Source organism: Colias croceus, chromosome 17 (genome assembly GCF_905220415.1).
Source record: "Colias croceus chromosome 17, ilColCroc2.1".
NCBI classification, from domain to species: domain Eukaryota; kingdom Metazoa; phylum Arthropoda; class Insecta; order Lepidoptera; family Pieridae; genus Colias; species Colias croceus.
The window spans coordinates 3,324,698-3,344,737 of NC_059553.1; the positions used below are offsets into that span (position 1 = coordinate 3,324,698).

At 32.8% G+C, this 20,040-nt stretch overlaps 1 protein-coding gene across 1 annotated transcript in view; it reads right to left on the reverse strand.

The window, feature by feature from the left end:
- Positions 1–20,040, reverse strand: part of LOC123699074 (sodium channel protein 60E) — a 123,982-nt gene that overhangs the window by 60,949 nt on the left and 42,993 nt on the right. The window contains exon 2 of the mRNA XM_045645939.1: positions 11,634–12,186. Within this exon, the coding sequence (XP_045501895.1) occupies positions 11,634–12,104 (471 nt within the window). The 5' untranslated portion in view covers positions 12,105–12,186. The remainder of the gene's footprint in view (positions 1–11,633; positions 12,187–20,040) is intronic.

Below are 20,040 nucleotides of genomic sequence, written 5' to 3' on the forward strand. Positions count from 1 at the left end.
TAGTATTAGAACTATACATATAATCTTTTGGAACGCACTAAGAACAACGAAAGAATGCTCTACGCGTGTTTACACTAAAATAATTTGACATAGTGATTAGTGGAATAGATGAATATGAGAATATATTATACCTATTATTACATAGAATGAGTATTCGCTCGTTTGATCTAAATGCACCATCACTGTTATACCATAGTACTATAAGAATGTACTATGGTTATACAATATACAACCACATTATAGATGGCTGGGTAAATCAGAGATGCATTCCACAATCCATCATTCATGAAAATCGATCGGTACGGATAAGGGCTGATTCATCTTCTTTGATGAGCCCGAGACCCTTCCATTCACCTTGGTTTAAACGTGATTTCGAAAACGCTTAACTTATATATAAATAAAGATGAAAGAGTGATAAATAACTACCTAACATATTTTTTTATTGTGTACTATATTTATTGTTTTTTCGTATTATTTTGCGTATTGCGTACTTTACAATTTTATTCGAACGTATTGTTTAACAATCATTGTTTTACTTACAATTAACGCAATGTTAATTATTTTTCTATCTAGATGTTAAGTTTTCGATAAGCAAGGTTTTATCTACAATAGATTATGCTATCTTAACGTATAGGGCTTTGTCTTGGGTCTCGAAAGGCCCATCAGTTTCTTGCTCGTAATTAGCATCGATCCTTGAAACAGTATATGCCCTGTACCCTTTACACCTAAAGATAAAGGCATACGAAACTTTACGCAAACTACATTGTTAAATAAAACAAACCAATGTATCCACGACAATGAGAAATATTTAAAGAGTTTAATTTTTAAATTAAAAAATCTGTATATAACGTAACACCTTCCAAGGTTATCCAATATGCATTTATAGATAAATAAAGATACCTTTATAAAAATAGACCTATTTATATTAAAACATAATTTGATTAAAAGTAATATTTATGTACTGTAAAATAATACATTTTAAATAAACTCTCCATGAAATGTTAACCCCACAATAGAGGCCTATTATGCGATACAACAACTGCTTATTTCCTGATAATAGTTATCAATCAATGTCTAGTTATAAATCACCCCTCTGATTTGGATATTTCAAATTGTAAATTAAAATTTTACCACAGCGGAAATGTTAAATGATAAATAACTATTTACAACGCGCAATTTGTAATAATTAATTTTGTATTCTATTTTTTTCTAGTAGCTTTTAAGGTTCTGACAATTTTTTTAAAGGAGTTATTTTTATTGAAAAACTAAATTCATTTAAAATGAAACATTCAAGGGTTTTATTTGTTTAGTAAACAAAAAAAAGTAATATAGCATATCGTAACTACTGATAAATAAACTTACTTTCATTTAATTTCATTTAACGCTACTTTAAACTCTAACAAATTTTGCATTTAATTGAAAATTAAAAACTCATGAAGACATTAAACGCAGTTCAGGTAACACTGCAGCTAAAATAAACTACGTGGAATAATTTTATTGGTCGAGGTCGCGTTTGAAAAAATAACACAAATTGAAGTGCACTACAATCTTCAATTACTGTGATCGACATCGCTGTATCGATAATAAAAATCTACTTAGTCATTACTCTTCTTTATTATAATGAATGTTGTTAAATTTTATTCCGTAGTTTTACTCGTGTGCTTTCAGCTTTGGTTGCGTGTGTTGAAATCGAAATGTAACTGGACTAGATTTTTGTTTGCTTTTCTGGTTTTTCATTTAGTTTGAGTGTATATTGAATTTTACTATGAAAAAGCAAGAAATTCGTAGTAATTTTTGAGTGTGTTTTTTTATCTTTAAAACTTTTGTCGTTATTGACTAATGTTATTGTTTTAAGAGATAAAATAAATAATATCGTTCAAGTCAATATTACGTATTACTAGATTTAGAATTAAAAATAAATCTTTTGTCATATTTGAAAATAATCGCCTTAGTTTTTCTAAATAAACCCAAAAAAAAAACAGGCACTCTATATTCTATCTCTATCAAATTTTTTTAAATTCATATTATTAGTGCTATCAACCCGATTAATAGGAACACCCGACTCCAACCCACGTCAGATCCAGTCCCTCCCGAACTTTGGTTCGCGCGCGCTGTCATCCACGCTGATAAACAAGCAATTAGGTCGCACAAAGCCGATGCCCTGGAGGTTCGCGGTTGCGGAATCTTGTCACCTATTTTAATTCACGCCGGGCTACTGCAGAATATTAAAGAGCATTCATGCTGACCTAGATACAACCGAAGACTTGTTAATACGCGGTTCGCTGATATTACCGCGTTTTATGCTGTGTTTGTGTAATCGAAAACGTTAAAATGATGAAGTTTTATCGAAGTTTCCCTTTGTAGGTCTCACCACTCTAACTTTAGGAAGTGCGAAGACTACAAAATATTGCGGAAGTTCCGTGAAAGATCGCGTTCTCAATCTTTCCTTGAATTACCTACATTTCTAGTTTAGATTGAAAGAGTTTTCTGATAACGTAAATTATGAACGTTTTTACGTGTTTTTTACACTGTAAAATAAACATTGTAATAACAATTGCATACATTAAAACTCGTTTATTTTTTTATCCTATTTTTCTGTATACACATTTTTACCAGATTCGCTGCTATTTTTAGATAGATATACACACAGATCATATAAGCTGGAATCATAAAATACAGATCTTGAAATAAAATATAACAAGATTATTATATTTATGAGGGTTATATAATAAAGAGCAGAACACATAAAAGCAAAATACAGGCATCGTAAAACAATGAAGTTGAACAAAGCAAATAAATCTCTTTAATGTAAATTCTTACTCGTTTCAGTTAGTTTCATTCGACCCGTTGCATCGCCCTTTCAATTCCTCCAACTAAATATTGAAGTTTCAACTCTTTGGATTTATTTAGTGCTAAGTTTAAATTAAACTAGCTCGCTGGTATGTGCATGATTGATCGGATAAATTTATTCAGGTTTTGTGTAAAATTGTTTTGTATTCAACTCTCGTGAATATTTTAAAATCACAAAACATCGCATGGCTAATATTTTATAACTGACGTTTCATCGATGCAATATTTTAACCGCTTTTTTATCGCATACAGATAAAAAATATCTATGCTGGATAAACGTAGATGCAAACTAGAATAAATGTATTTTTGTTTGGCCACAATATAAGCTAACAGGAGCCGACGTGAGGTCGTAACTGTCTTAACAATTCAATTTTGTATTTGTTATGAGATGCGTGATAAGCCATGACCTATTTATTTCAATATGACAATCATAAAAGTGAAAATAAGTAAATCGTTTGTGAATTCATGCTGTTTTATTTGTGCGTAATTATTAGTTCTAATCGTGACAATGTTGTTTTTTTTGTTTCGTAACTGTATGTTTATAACACTTATTTCTTTAATCATCTATAGAAAGGAGAAACTCATATAATGGTTCAGTGGAATTTACGTAGAGCCTAAACTCTTTTAAGGCTAAAAATACTTTTTTCTTCCTGTAGTATCACAAAATATACATGTTTCTAAATCCCATGTTCACTCAAACAGGGTAAAGAAGTGAGACAAATTAGTATTAAATTCAAAGTATGCTTAATTCAGCTAGTAAAAGTTTCAAAGTAGCTTTACTTTGTCTAAAACAGGTGAGTGTTTCATCTTAAAACATAGTCTAGAAGTTTAGTAATTGACAGTAGCGGGTGAAGTGATATACCTATATATAAAGCTATACAAAATTGCTATCTCCGAATTGCTACATCACGTCCATTTTTTCTTTCTGGGTCAGGAAAAGATCATAACTGTTATCGGATACTTATGGTCGCCTGTCGCTTATTATGTGCTGCCTGTTATTTGGTATTAAGTTGAGCCTGGTGTTTATCTTTCTAACATTAATGTTTGTCATTCGCCTTAACAAGCTTTTCTCGTCTCTATATTTTGTTTGGACAAAATACTATGCTTAAAACAAACATAGAATGCACAATTATCTACTTTATCGTTTAAAACATAATTAAAAAAAAACAAATAGTAGCTATTTTAAAATTGACTTAATCTCACTAAAATAGGAAGTTGCCTTCTACTACCTATTCCGACTACTTCTACTTCTGCTTTGGAACAATATTTTCAAGGAAATATTTTAACGAAAGACAATGCGTGATGCATTGTCTTTCTTTGGGTGCTTTATAGTATAAAGTTTATATGATAGAGGTGTGGTATTAAGAATTTAAATCGCAAGTCGTGAAATATGTAGACAAAGTCCGCAAAGGTAATAGTAGTATAATAATTCAAGTACTTACAAAAGATATTATTTAATACAATTATACTTTATAGTAATAGTAAAATAGCTCAGATTCGGAAATTTCAAAATTATTTCTTGTAAGTTCACTTTGCTCAAGCGGTTACATCAATTTCATAGAAGCGATCGTAGTTGGAGTCTTATTAACACGATAAATCAGTCTTAGTGTTCTCACAAACTTTGGCTTATTTTGTAAATAGTGTGCTATAAGTTATGTGAATTTACTGTGCTATTTTCGACTCAAAAGGGTTGAAATAAGTGACATATTTAAACACATCTTCTGTTTATGTCAGTAGATAGAGCTATAGATAGAAGATTGTATGGACTTTTACGTGCTACGTGCATTAGCTATTTTGTTTTACATAGAAATTAATGAATGTCTGATAATCAGTTTTTAATGCAGTGTGATGAATACAGTTCACTCATATTTATATTTCCATATCACAATAAGCAAGACACTACTATTGAGTGCGTCACATAGTTATGTGACGAGAGGTTTCTCGCATTTAACAAAACAATGACATAAACATTTTATTTATTCTTAAAAGGAGCCTCTACACTAGTTCTGATTCGTATTCAATTCAAACAACTAAACACAAGCTTTCAAAATTAAAAACATTCGCTTCTGCACTTTTGTATAATTAGCATGTGTTCTACGAGATTATTCATAATGCTGTTTTATCGTATACAGCATTTATTATTTCAAGAGGTAAACGCAAAGGTACTGAAAAATGAACTACAATCATAAAGTAAAATTTAAGTGCACCAAAGCAAAGAATCGGGTGCTCTCAGTAGTCATGGATGCCTTTTGCAATTAACACCATTTCACGTGGAAAATATTCTTTAGCAACAGCATCAAAAAGCACAAATGTACATTATATTTTTCCACGTTTTATTCACAAACATATTCGTTTTTATTCCTTTTGTTTTCGTGAATATGAAAGTTTAACGAGGATTTAAAAGTGCGAAATGGACAGCCGATATAATTTCAACACGCCCGCATAATGATTTCACGATTTATTTTTCTTTTGTGGCCGCGCATGGTTTTCAGTGTCGTAATTATATTTTATTTTATCAATTACGCAGACATGTTTTGTATTTCAATTACAGCGACCTTTTTATGGTGGGATTTATTTATTACATAATTTAATTAATTACATATTGAATTTAATGTTTTATTAAATATTTAAGGCTACAATTTCGAAAATCAAGTCGCGTCAAATCTTGTATTCATCAGCAATCTTTTCTCGAAGCCTTCTTTCTATTTTAGTATTAATTTTATTTTAATTTTTAACAATTTCAGGTCTGGTGAAAAAGAAGACAGCAAATGATTACCAGGCCATGAAAGCCTTACAATAAAAGCTCTCAAATGCGTGTAAAGCAGCGCTGCGTGTGTCGAAACAAATCCTTTGCGAATAAGTACATTTAAACATTATGACCTGGAGCACATTATTTATAAAAAAATAACAAATAGGCTATTGACAATAGTTACATTTGAGAATGATAAAATATAAATTGTTAAATAAAAAATTCAAATTTTCCCTCATCATAAATTACCTACGCATTTTTTTATTTAAATCGGATCTGATTTAAATTCATCTAGACACGCGGCAGCGTGTCCAGCCGAGTTCAAGCGAAGAGAACTGGCGAGCAGCAGCCGTGTGTATATTTACACGAACCATTTCGAGCCACTTTTCACCCCCTTATAACTCGAAAACTATTTAAGATAAATAAACCAAATTTGGTACATATCAAGAGGACCTCAAGATAAACAAGAAACTTAAATTTCATAAATACAGATTAAACAGTTGCGTAGATATTAATATCCAAAAATCGCAATTTTTAAGACTGACTGACTTATAGACATATACAAAACCTAACCCACTTCCAGATGACCTAGAAAGTTCAAATTTTGTAATCAACTAGGTAATAGTGAGTGTACAAAGGAAAAAATCAGAAAATACTGAATTTATCTGTATTTAATTTTTTTCAATGACATTAATTTTGTTTGTATGGAAAAATGGAAAAGTTTATAAAAATAGAAAATATTATATTCACCATAATAGTGTTAAAATATAGATCAAAACTAATCAGTGGCAGAAAAATTTTTTGAAATCCATCAATAAATGACTGAGATATAGATTATTGAAGTTTACATATTTTAGCGCGAAACATCTGTAGATTCGATGCGCCTCTGACATCACACTCACTCGCGCTAGTATCGCTGGGGCGGATTACTTCGATTGCATGATTTCTTTATTCAAAACTGTTATTAAAAGTAAAATAAAAGAAAATTGTAATAAAAATATTCCTCATACAGTTAAAAATAATATATAATTTTACATATTCACATTTATTTATTCTTTATTTATGAGTGTTTAGTTTAGTTTTAATTTTAGTGTAATGGAAGAAGGCTTCGTCGAAGGTCGAAATGATTTAATTTGCGTAATATTAATATAAGTGAAACATCTTTAGGCGCGTTTAGAGTAAAATTTCAAGATCGCGTCATGGCAATACCGTAACGTCATGGAGTAAGGCGACGATTAGTTTTACATACCTACTGTTTATATCTTGTGAGGTTCTAAAAACTAGCCTCATCAAATTATGGGGTTCAATAGGTCATCAGTTGTTTGCTTTGTGAAAATAATTATATTATTCAAATTAAAAAAGTTATATTTTGGAATAAACATTGTTCTCTAAGGGAAAATAAAACAATTGAGTTTTCAGTCAACCTAAGAACTTAATACATCTTTGTAAATAAATTTCTGGACTGTCTGCAGAACTTGGCACACATTTAGATCTCATTTCTTTTTTTGGCAAATTAAGTCAACGATTGAACTCGGCTCCAATTTTTACATTTATGTTTTTGGTGGGATAACTCAGGCCCCGGAACCACAGACACAATAGAAAAACTATTGTGTCTGGGACCGATCGGGCCGCTTGGGGCTCAATGGGTTAAATAAACTATTCCTAAAATTCAATTAACTATTTAATTACATTATTCTACTAGCTATAAAATAAATCGAGACGTATCAAGCACAATCCAAGACCACTCGACTATTTCCAAAGAAAATAAACCATTCAACAATCCGATGAACTCTTAAGTGAGAAGTGGTTAAACTTTTACCACAACGACCAAACAATTCAATTGCAAGTGGTCTCATAGTTAAATGTCATGAATCTATGAATCTGTTTTATTGAGGAGCGGTGGTTTGGCCGCCTTCCAAAATGCCTAACATTTTGACTCAAAGTAAGCCAGTGTTCGTAACAAGCTCAATAAACTATGTGATAATGTATGTGTACAAAACTATGCATATTACATATTCATACGTAAGTTTTTATACACACCTACGCTCAACTTTTCAGCTGTATTATCTTTTGTAGTTATTGAGAACTTGTGCTAAAATATATTCAGATACAAAAATATATTAGCTGCGTATTTTTTTATTCATTTTTAGATTTTTTTATATTTTATTTTTTTATTGGTAGGTTTATAAAAAGGATATTAACTTTTTTGTAATGTCTATTGCTATTAGGCACATATTAAATTAAAGCCCTTAAATTGCTGAAACTCATAACCGTAAATAACTATGCCCTAGTTGTAATGCGATTACTACAATAGTAATATAATCAGACCACGATAAAGATTAAGCGGTAGCCTAATTGAATATTTAATTGTACAGACTAATTTCTACATTTTGCGTCACTGCTGCTAAAAATAATGTTTTGTCATTCATGAACAATGAATCTAGAGTCTAAAGTCTACAAAAAGATACAATTTTCATATTTCAAATGTAAACAGTCCAAACAGTATTTTAATCTTGGATTAATAACACCTTCTCATGTAATGAATCCTATGAATTTTGGATACATAAAAAGACTGCATTGTGGTTTTATAACCGTATGCAAATTTCTCATAGTATAACGTACCTAATAACACAGATTCCCTCACAAAAACACAGTCATTTCGCAGAAATCAATAAGACGGAAAGCTGGGAAAATTGTAAATTAAAATCCGAGTCACGTACACATATAGTCAAAGGTTGGTTCCCATTTGTTTTTTACGCGAAGCACTTCCAAATTGTTTGGTTGAATAAAAGTTAAGTATGTTCTCCAAGATCTTTATTTTAGTACTAAATGTAACATCTTATTCTCTTATGCTTGTTCTCTATATACGTTCTAACAAAAAAAAATGAAAAATTACATTGTGCGACTTGTAACAAAAACTGAAAAAAGGACATGAAGCCAAGGTAAATCATGCAGTAGCCTTTTGGTACTAAAGAGGAAGACGTATAAAAAAATATCTTTATATAAAATGCAAACTGAAATATTCTTATCGTAAAGAGTCGATTTTCACAAAATGGCTTTCACACTGCATTAACCGACGTTCATATCCCCGGCCGATGTCCATTCCTTAGAATTGCGCGGTAAGCCGCAAATACAGGAAATATTTATATATTTCTTCTCTAAAGCTCTTTAGAGCATTTTTATAGCTTGGCGGTGTTATTTGAATTTAAGTTTGAGTAGAGGCTATAATAAAAAAGTAACCCTATGTATTGTTTATTTTTCCATGCTATTTTTGAAGTTAAACTTCTTTAAGCGCGTTGAGAGTAAAATTAAAATTGCATGGCTCTACCATCGCAATACCGTCACGTCATGGACTAAGGCAACGATTTTGATATCTGGCCAAAGAAGTTCCACTTCTATAGATATAATACACGTTCTATAGATATAATTATATGCTTTACTTTTTATTATTAATATCTACATTAAATTATACACTTTATTTTATCTCTCCATTTTTTTAACTATTACAAAGGATAATTTATATGTTATTAAGAATATTCTAGATTTACTTCTTTATAATATGAAATGCCTTTGTTCTAGATAGATTCTTTTTATGAGTCAAAGAAGCCTCTTCACTCCTCGTTAAAATGTAGTAAAAAGTAAAATATGGATATACTTTACAAGGCTAACCAAACACGAAAATCAAGAGCCTGCTAGCCAGAAATATTTCTTACTTATTCATTCAAAAACTTTGGCATTTTTGGGGACTGTTGGACAATTTTACATTTGACTATAAAAACGGACGCAAAAACGTCTGACCAAAATAAAAACGATAAAAATTCGTTGCTGGTTCTCTTATTAATTCGAACCGATGACACCTCTCTACATTGATTAGGTTCTACGTTGGTGTCACTTACCCGATCTTTTTGTTAATAGTTCTAGGATTTACAAGTTACGTAAAAGCGGCTGTAAAAGTCCGACCAAAAGCGATGAATGTTCCTAAGTGGTTTCGAACAAATACCTGATGAATTCCACTAATTACATCAGTATCATTTACCCTTTCTTTGTGTTTGACAGCTACAAGATACTTTTACAGTTTACGATTGTACGGATGTGTAAAGGTCCGACCGAAAGCGATAAACGTTCAGTTGGTTGTCTAATTAATTGTAACAAACACCTCTCTACACTGATTAAATCATCGGTATAACTTACCCTCTCTTTCTATTTAACAGCAATAAGATACTTTTACAATTTACGACTAATCGACGTGAAAAAGTCTGACAGAAAGCGATAACCATTTAGCTGTATAATTAATTCAAACAAACACCTCTCCGTGCTGACTTAACACTGATACCTTCAGTATCGCTTGTCCTATCTTTGTGTTAGAATGTAATGTTAATTTAGCGCAACAAGTCCAGCCTAGCGCCTGTCAGATAAGCACCTCAATGCCGGCGTGTATCCGCTCCGGTGACCCGTACGGTTTACGAGCGATTTTCATAAACAGCTTACGTTAAAATAAAGGATGGAAGAGAAGAAATCCAACTAATGTTGTACTGAATCAAGGTACTTTCTCCAGCACACATCGAAACATAATTTTGACTCTGAGTACGAGATGTATGTGCCTAATGCAAATTGATAATTAATAATTTTACAATTGAAACTTTTTTTTCAATTTCAGTTTTGTAAGCTTTTGGTTGGACTAAAGCAAAGGGGGCTCAGGACTTGGTGTTAGTGTTGACGGAGTTGGTGTCATTATAACATCTATTTATTATTATTTTATCGTAAAGATTACGCTAATATAAGCATGTTTTATGGGAACAACTTTTCTCTAAAATCAAAAATGGCCGAGATATTCGCCCTCAAAGTTAGGTTAGGTTTAGGTTAGGTTAGCCGTTAGGTCCGTCGACGCGCAAAAAAAATCATGATTTCTATACAATTTTCACTTTGGATCAAAAATTTTCTAAGTCCTTACTTTGCGCCCCCTTTGACCGTACCCGTATGACTGTAGAGGATTTATTGATTAATTTCTTAAGATAAAATAAAAACAAACAGGAAGATGCGGACGTATACATGTCGTCCTCATCAAATTTCGTAAACTTATATAATTCGAATGTAAATTTGTGGTTGGTTTAATATTAAAGCCGCGGGGTACACAGTCGTTACTCTTAATAATATGGCACAAAGGACCCGTAACTTCGCCTGCAAAGCAAACAACGTAACACACGGTTATTTTCGGAGATAAAACTACATAACATTCTTTACACATTACAGCATAATAGAGTGGAAATTTATTTTTTTAATATAAACTAAAATCGTACAAAACGGTTCATTTTTTTAAACTCTATTGCCAACAATTATGTTAACAATACATACATATGGATGTATTTTGTTCAAGCACATTAAATCGTTATAAGAATACAGTATTGTATAAATCGTCCAGTTCATTCGGACCTTTGAACATCTTATAAAGTATTTGTTGACCTAGACGTAATAAGGGTCAATTTATTCTGGCGCGTCTGGTCAAGAAGTTATAACTTCGGGATATTACCGTGAAAAGTAATGATATAAGCACATATGGAGGAGTAACATTGTTATTTCGTTCATTGTCGTTATTTTGACGTAACACGCTGAAACCCGACAATTGCGAGATTTCTCCCTCCTTTGATGGCTTATAATGTCCTCGTTTGGTGGGTGGGTGCGTGTAATTCCGATGTATTTAAATAGAATATATTATTTATTAAAACGCTCTTTCCTTAGAATATTTATTTTAAATATCGCAATTTATATTTATAACGATACTGAGAAAACAGATTTTATTTCAAATGTTGTCGAAATTTCGTCCCAAGAAACTGTACTTAATTGAAATTTTAATATTCAGAAAGTGAATTCAGCATGTCTCACCATGAATAAACCATTAATGTATGCGAATGAGCTCTCCATCAAAGTATGGCTGCTGTAGTGTAAAATATGAAAATTGAAAAAAACCCGCAATATATCGTTTTATCGTATAATCGTTTTCAGGATTTTGGACCAATATAACTAAAATTATGCTTACCTCATCGTAAATGAAGTTGTCGATCTCTTCGAGCGGCCGTCCGTACAGCTTAGGCGGGAAAGGTTCATATTTTCTCGGTAAGCGCGCTCCGTCTTCGACACTGAGCCGCCGCCGGGGCATGAATCCGAACTCTCTGACCAACTGCGCTCCTCTCGACCCCGCACGCTTGGCTGACTCGCGCGTGAACGGAGTGACGACCGCTCTAGGCTCGTCGCTTCGCCCAGGCGGGGGCTCCGAGAAGGTGACATCGAGAGGGATCCGCAGCTCCTCCCGCCGCGGCTTCGGATTCTCGCACTCCGTGTCGAGGGCATCTTTGGACTGCGACGCCGCTAGCGGTGCCGCCGCCTCTGAGTTGGTGGCCTCTAGCGTCCGTACTATTTCGCCGAGCAAGCGTGAGCCGTCTATCTCCTCCCCTGGCGAATGGAGCGGCGCCGGCGGCGGGAACGACAACCGCCTTTCGTCCTCCTGCATTCCGCCGCTACGTCAGGCCCATCGCCTCGGCCCGACGCACTATTTCCGGACCGATGACGCCATTTTCGATTAACACAGCCACCTGAAAAAAGAATACGTTTCAGAAGTCATAATTTAACGCAATGTTTACAAATACTGCATCTGGCTTATGAATTATTCCAACGAGCGATGATATAAATAATTGTTTTTGCCGCTAAAACTCGTTGTGTATATTTTCGTGGAAATGAAATAGACGTTCACTGTGTGGTGTTCTCATAAAAAATTGTAACACAAGAAAAGTTTTATTAAACCGCACAAAATTAAGAGTACAAAATGCTTTTTGCGTTATGATGCCAATCATTAAACAGAGTTCATGGTAAATTCGCGTGAAATCCTACATTAATTGCAGATTCACGTAGTAAATCGTATCAATATATTGGTTTTCGGTACACGTAAAGTATCGTTCTATCGAAGTCGGATGTTTTCCGATGTATGGACTTGCATATTTTGGACACAACCAGTGCTTTATGAATTTCAATGCACTCGAGTTGTTACAAATATTCTCTTCACAAAAACTTCATGCAATAAACATTCAGAATATCGTTTTTATTTTTAGCAGAATCGATTGCTATCTTATGTTTCGAGGACATCTTACAATTTCGCACCAATAAGGTGGAATATTATCTAATTCATAAAGTATTTAATATTTAAACCTTAATATGACAAATAAAAAAACACAAATAGGGGGAGCGCTTTATGTGTATGAGTGCCATCACACCACAGCTTTACACAATACCCATTCCAAAATTTTTATCAAAATAACAAATTTAGGTATACAAAAGTTAACAAAAATCTGCATTTGCGCTCGCCGATCACAATATTAGTCTTCTGCGCGTTATTGGTAAAGCCATGGCATACACGTTTCATAAACTTTTATTCCCTTTCAACGTTGTCGCCTGACATTATTGCTTGCTATATTTGTGGCTGGGCTCAAGTTAACTCAATGCCTGCAATTTAAAGGGCAAGAAAATCCGTTTGCAGCTCTCACTTTCTTCCACAAGCTTAGCATAACGAATGCCTTTGAGAATACAAACACTTCTGTAGAATTTTCTAGTAGTTTTGTGAACGTAAATATATTTTACAGTGCAGTTATCTGCGACATCTTCGTATTTTTAGCTAGTACGGAATGATTCGGCGAAGATTCACTGGGCGGAAAATTGTTTCTGAATAGAAGGTTTACTGTTTTCAATATTAAGCAGCTACAGATTGTATACTTATTTTGTTATATTGTTGGTAAAAATGTTAGGTAAAAAGATGTTTCATTCAATGAATGTAGAAAATAGAGCTATTATTTTAAACATATATTTTAAGTTTCTTATTAAAATTAGCGTTGACTTATGACGATGTAGTAATTTTTTATCATTTAACCAAACAAAAATAAATACATGAAAAGAATATAAGATTAATTGTTACTATCATTACTTAACAGCAAAGGTTTTTGTTATACTTAAGCATGAGAGATGAGAATATAAGCTCTCTTGTGTTAATGCTACTTACAATCCACTTTTATATTATATACATATTTCTATACAGTATAGCGATATTGTACGTTCATTGCCCGACGTCTGCGTAGATATAATAAGTATTACATTCGATTGTATGTGTTAATTTTTGTTTAATTCCTTCAATTAAATGAATATTATAACTATATTAACCTCAGTATTCGAGACCCATCAAAACAATATCGTGCTTCAGGCTCTATTTCCCTCTATATAATTTATTTCAATCGTGTTCAATACTTTTTGTGTGTATTTTTTATAGAAACCTTAGTTTGTTCCTCTGACCATATAGGTAATACTTGCGTAATAAAAAAATACGAAACAGGAAAAGCTTACTTAGATATCTAAAAGTTTAACAATTTATTTAATTTCCAAGAAGTTCCAAGATATCTATCAGCGAAATTCAGAATTACCTAAAAACCTCACGCTCACCAGTTGGTGAAGCCACCAGCTCCTAAATAGTTATTTAGGAGGATGATCCATGTTACGAGCCTTAAATGTAAATTATAATTACATCTTATACCTAAGCTTTAACACTCATCGCTTATGTAAACTTTATATGCTTGTTTCGTGCTAGATAACATCTACATGTCGTGACGAGGATTTTCACTACATTAAACTAAGTCAGTGTCTTTTGTCAAGTAGTTGTTCATTACCAAAGAAATGTATTCCGGATCAATCTTGCCGTGATCTTGCCATAGCACGATTACGCATTAAAAACACAAATAATCGTTTGTCACATCGTTTAAAACTTTTACAAAACTAGGACGTCCGCAGTTTGTTTTTCATTAGAACTCTGTATACTACAGCTATTATTTATTTTCCATCATTTTAACGGCGAAGTTTACATTTCTTAACATAAAAAGCTCTTCAGGACTTGTGAAAGATTCACGACGCGTCTCCGAGGGGTTTTTCGCGTTTCTTTGCGGATTGCACTTATGAACAGTGGGTTGAAGTGGAAGATACAATGGATATATCAAATGCAGTGCACTCTGCACTTACAATCAATTTAAGGCGAGTGTATATAACTTGGTAAGACGTTTTCGCGGTACGATGCTTTGTGAGCATTGTCAAAGACTGTTGGAGTGCTTGTTTCTTTACCTTATCTTATCTTTGTTAAAATTCAATTTTACAAACTATTACAATTGGTTGGTGGTCCACCGGGCTTTGTGTGATGAAAATAGATGTTTGCTCTGTGTTTGGGTGTTAATTATCTATATAATTAGTATTTATTTAAAATTATTTATGTATGTTTATTAGCTATCAGTTTCCATAACACAAGCGAAAGCTTAGTATTGGATCAGATCATGCCGTCGTTTTATTCCATTACAGTTCTTGTGAATTTATTTCACAAAACCGCTACATAGATACAAAATTCATAACTCCGTATGATACTTTAAATCTTATCATGACTCAGCCATATTGTGTCTCTGAACCCTACTCTCCGCTAAACAAAAAGGCCAAGTCAGTAACGTCTAATAATAATAAATAACAAACAATCCAACGTCACGGTTTGTTCTCAAGATGGCCTTCCTTTTGTTTACGCACAATCAATTTCTCGCCTTTGCCCTTTACAGGCTTGTTCGGTGTTATATTCAGTTTTATTACTTCATTCTTATGTTAAACATGAAAATGATATTTTCCTTATATTCCTATTGAATAGATACGGATTAAATCTCTGTTTAAATCTCTATTTGTGTATTTTCAATGCCAATAAATTTCGTAAGTTTCAATTGAACTTGCAAAATACCTACTGAAAATGAATAAGGAATCAGCGTATATTGCGCACTCTTTCAACAAATATGAATGGACTAATTGAGATAGCAACGATAGCAAGAACATTTATTTATTATTAAATAAATAAATAATATGTATTCTATACTAGCGGTCCGCCCCGGCTTCGCCCGTGGTACATATTTCGCAATAACAGGTAGCCTGTTATCTTTCTCAGGGTCTAAAGATTGTCTGTGCCAAATTTCATCAAAATCGGTTGAGAGGTTTAAGCGGGAAAGCGTAACAGACAGACAGAGTAACTTTCGCATTTATAATATTATTAGGATCTAGCATTGGGTTCCGTTTGTTTTCATTCATCAACACGTTTGAAAACTCGGTTGTCGGTGACATGTTTCAATTGAAACGCAACAATCAAACAAATATTACAAAGCAAGTAAGCGTGTTTGTATGTAACACGTAACAGGAAGGGAAGTTTAAATGAAAAATCCGATGTCGTCCCGGGTGTGGAGTGTCCCTAATATTTTATTTTAAAACTTTGTGATTCTATGCTGAAAGTTTCACATTTCAAGTCTCGTTTTAAACTACGAACGAAGAGTCTTGGTTTTCAGGTCGTGAGAAAGCTAAATAGGTTTTGAAAGTAAAGTACCTTTCGCATGCACATTTTTGTAGACGGCTATGGCCACCTAGATTGTGATTCTTGAGTAACTAAGTTTTAGTCATTATCTCATAGATTGCACATTTAGTTAATTGTGCGTTTATATTAGTGCAATTTGGTATAAAAATGTTTTTTTTTATTAGGTAAATAAAAATTACACCATATCTATTATTTTTATTCTGTAAATCTCATATTTTCTTGCATTGCCTAACAATACATAATCATTTAGTAAATATATGCGTAAGTCATTTCATTCTACAAAGAAGCATTTCCCACGTCCTATAATAAATGAGAAAGTAATACGAGCCACGTTCTTTTAAGTATGTTCAATATATGCATAATTTATATTAATCCATCAAAAGAACTAAAAATAAATATGTATTCATTAATGTTTTCTCTCATTAATATCGATGAATTATCGCATAAATAGGTCATATCATTTCCTCTATCCCTTGAACGCTCGAATCAACACTAATAGTAGAGTTAGCTACTATTAAGTATTCTGTGCTAATAGATAAAAACGAGAATAATATATGCGCTGTTATAATTTTAATTAATTGTTATATCGCTTCGGGTAAAACAAAGCGAGCATTAACTCAAATGAGATTTATGACACTAACGTGATATGGGTATGTATTAGTTAAGGAAATTAATGCTGTATTTTATTGGAATATTTATGGCAGTTCCAGTGTAGTTAGCAGTACAACCGACTTAAAATTGATCGTGGTAAATGGAAAAAATAAATTTGATGATTCAAAAGTGATTAGTAGAAGTCTAATTGAAATAAATGTTTAAATTTAACTTCTACTGCCTACTCAAGTACTGATGTTTCAGGTAAATATACTTTCAGGACAGGTTATTTGACTTAACCTATGTCCAAAATCCTTATGAAAGAAACTGTAATCGTTGCTTATTACAGTACAGATGGAACTGGTAGGTTCCTACCACCAAGTACGACCAAGATTTATCAATATCGTCTCAGTAGTTTTGAAGAAGTAACAGACATTTATCCAAACTTTCGCACAGTATAGATCTGAATAATGGATACAGAAGACAAGAATACAATCATTGAAATAGAGAAAACATCCGTACTTATCTTTCGAACTTAAGACACACAACACGATGTAGTTACATAGTTATCTAACTCAATGTTTCATCTACCCGTGTTCACTTGTAAAATCACTAGCAACAAGCAACGACGGGAGTAATTGCTAAAGAAAAGTTTGTTATCAGCGAAGCGCAAGTGTTGGTTGAATAAACAGCTCCGATCAATTTAACGATAACTCCCTACTTAGTAAGTCTTTACCTAACTCGACCTGTCGACACTTGTTCTAATTAACCGCTCCATTTACTACGATTGATGGGCTGATTTGTTTCAATTATCCGTTTTCGTTGAATTTAAAATTTTCCGTACCCTAAAACGATATGATGTAACCATTATCCGTCCCCAAGTAGCTGCTAAAAACGACATCTACAAGAAGAACTTATAATATTTTTGCTTGAAATATCTTTTGATTCATACGGCTAACGGCACAAGTTGAACTGAAATAGGTATGGTAGACAGGTTCTTTATATTATTCGATATATTTTCATGGATGAACAACAAGATGCATATGTACATGTAACCTAAAATATCTGATATTAACTGCGCCCAACTTACTGTGCTCAAACGTAATATTTACAAACTAAGATACAGCTACATAATATATCAAGGTACGATGGGATTGTCCTTTAGGACAAAAATCCCTAAATAAAAAAAGCTACTTAAGTATATGGTCATCAATTAAAATTTTCTTTTACTTATATTATGCAGTCATGAATATCATTAGTATTATGTAACAATAGTAGTTACATCATCGTTATATCCAAACTTTGCTCCTTGTTTAATAACAGACTAAGGTATTCCTTTAGATAAGCATATTTCGAGATTTTCAAGCCGCAGCGAACCGAGGCTCGATACCTTTGAATCTCAAGCCCCTGTTATCTGAAGTGATTCTTTGAATCTTTCATCTTTGTTACTCACCTAAGGAATATCCTGTGTATATCTTTAAGAATATTGTCTCGAGAGAGCTTTGTGGCTTGGAAATTCTATTTTAACCGTGTTATATCACCGTGTTCGATTCATTTATTTGCCAAACAAGGCATTTATATCAATACTTAAATCTTGCTAAATTATATTCGAGTCATTGTAGATTTACAATTTGATACATTAAAATATTAATGTAGAAATAATAGCATTGAGCTTTTAATGAAATATCAGCCGCATGTTTTTCATCCGACTATGTTGAAAGCGATAAAAACATACTTAAATCGTGTTTATCGACAGGTAGAGCCAAGGTAGAACACTTGGAAAGACAAAACAAACTATATAATCATTGTTAAATAATTCTTGTAGATAATTTCCGTAGAAAATTACTCCTCTAGACAACATATAATACAATTATTATAATGTAAAATAGATAAACTGACACTGTTGCGTTTAAATTGCACTAATTATTATAGGAGATTGCCTTAAAAAGAAACAAAATGTTAAATTGAACAGCAGAACCAGGTACTAATAGAAAAAATAAACAAGGAATTAAAAATAAACTTAATCAAGTGATAAAAAAGAATCAGGACAAAAATTCATGCACAATACGCACGATACGATTGTTCGCTACACCGACGTAGCATTGTAATCCATACTATATACTATATTAATATTATAAATGCGAAAGTAACTCTGTCTGTCTGTCTGTTACTCAATCACGCCTAAACTACTGAACCAATTTGCATGAAATTTGGTATGGAGATATTTTGATACCCGAGAAAGGTCATAGGCTACCTTTTATTGCGAAATATGTACCACGGGCGAATCCGGGGCGGACCACTAGTAATACATATTACTTTAAAATAATCCTTATAAATTGACATCTTTTCCTCTCAATATGGTCATGCGTTTCTGCGTTTCACTAAATCCCGACGGAGAACAATACGCTCCGCTCGAATACCATTCATCATAACTGAGAGATTAGTTTTGTTTGTTCCATTTATCTATCGCCCGTGTTAGCTTTTCGTGAATGAACTTCTAACAATTCAGTGTTTGTTCAGCGAGGACATGAGCAATCAATTTTTTTTTTTTTTCGATTTACGGTTTTGTGTTGCTGTGAGGTTTTTGCAACGCTTCGGTTGTTTAGAGAATGAGAACATGTGTATTGTGCAAATAATGTATAGGTACGCTTTGTGGGGACTGGGATGGAGGACGTAAATACCTTTTTATTTAAAAAAAAATACATAGGTTTTTTGAATTATGATGCATATTTTTATCCATAGGTTTCATATTTTTATGAAAAAAAAAGTCAGCGAGAGTTAATAACTGGTACTGTATTTTTTGCACTCATTGAAATTACCTAAGAATTAGATTGATATTTCGTTATATTATCATTTTATTAGTTCATTAAATTTATATTTAAAAAAATCTAAAATGTTAGATATAATTTCCTCCTGGTAAACATGATTAAATAATATCTGTTAACAAAAGCACGATGTTCGCAGCTCTACTCTTTGATAGTCCTATAAAAGTATTCATGGTTAGGGACCAGGAAAAGGAATGAGCAAATCTTTCCGCTTTCCGGACCAGTGGTACATAAACTGTTTTATGCTATGGCGGTTCAGATATTTGGAAATCCCGTGGAATAAAGAAATACTATTAGTTTGTACTATAATAATAAGCTTTAATCAACCGGAATGTATGTCACCGCTAGATTTAAAAACTAGGCAGATTTTAAGCTAATACGCGAGAGAAATGTAGGAAAATTCTGTTCTAGAAAATTTCACAGATCAGTTGTAGCAATAATCAATTTAATTTTTCATTACTTTTTGAAGCGAAACTGCTTTAGGCGCGTTGCAATTGGTCGCGTCATGACAATACCGTCACGTCATTGAGTAAGGCGACGATTTTGGTATCTTTGAATCTTGCCAAAGAAGTTTCACTCCTAACACATATGCTCGACCCACACGCTCTTTTTTA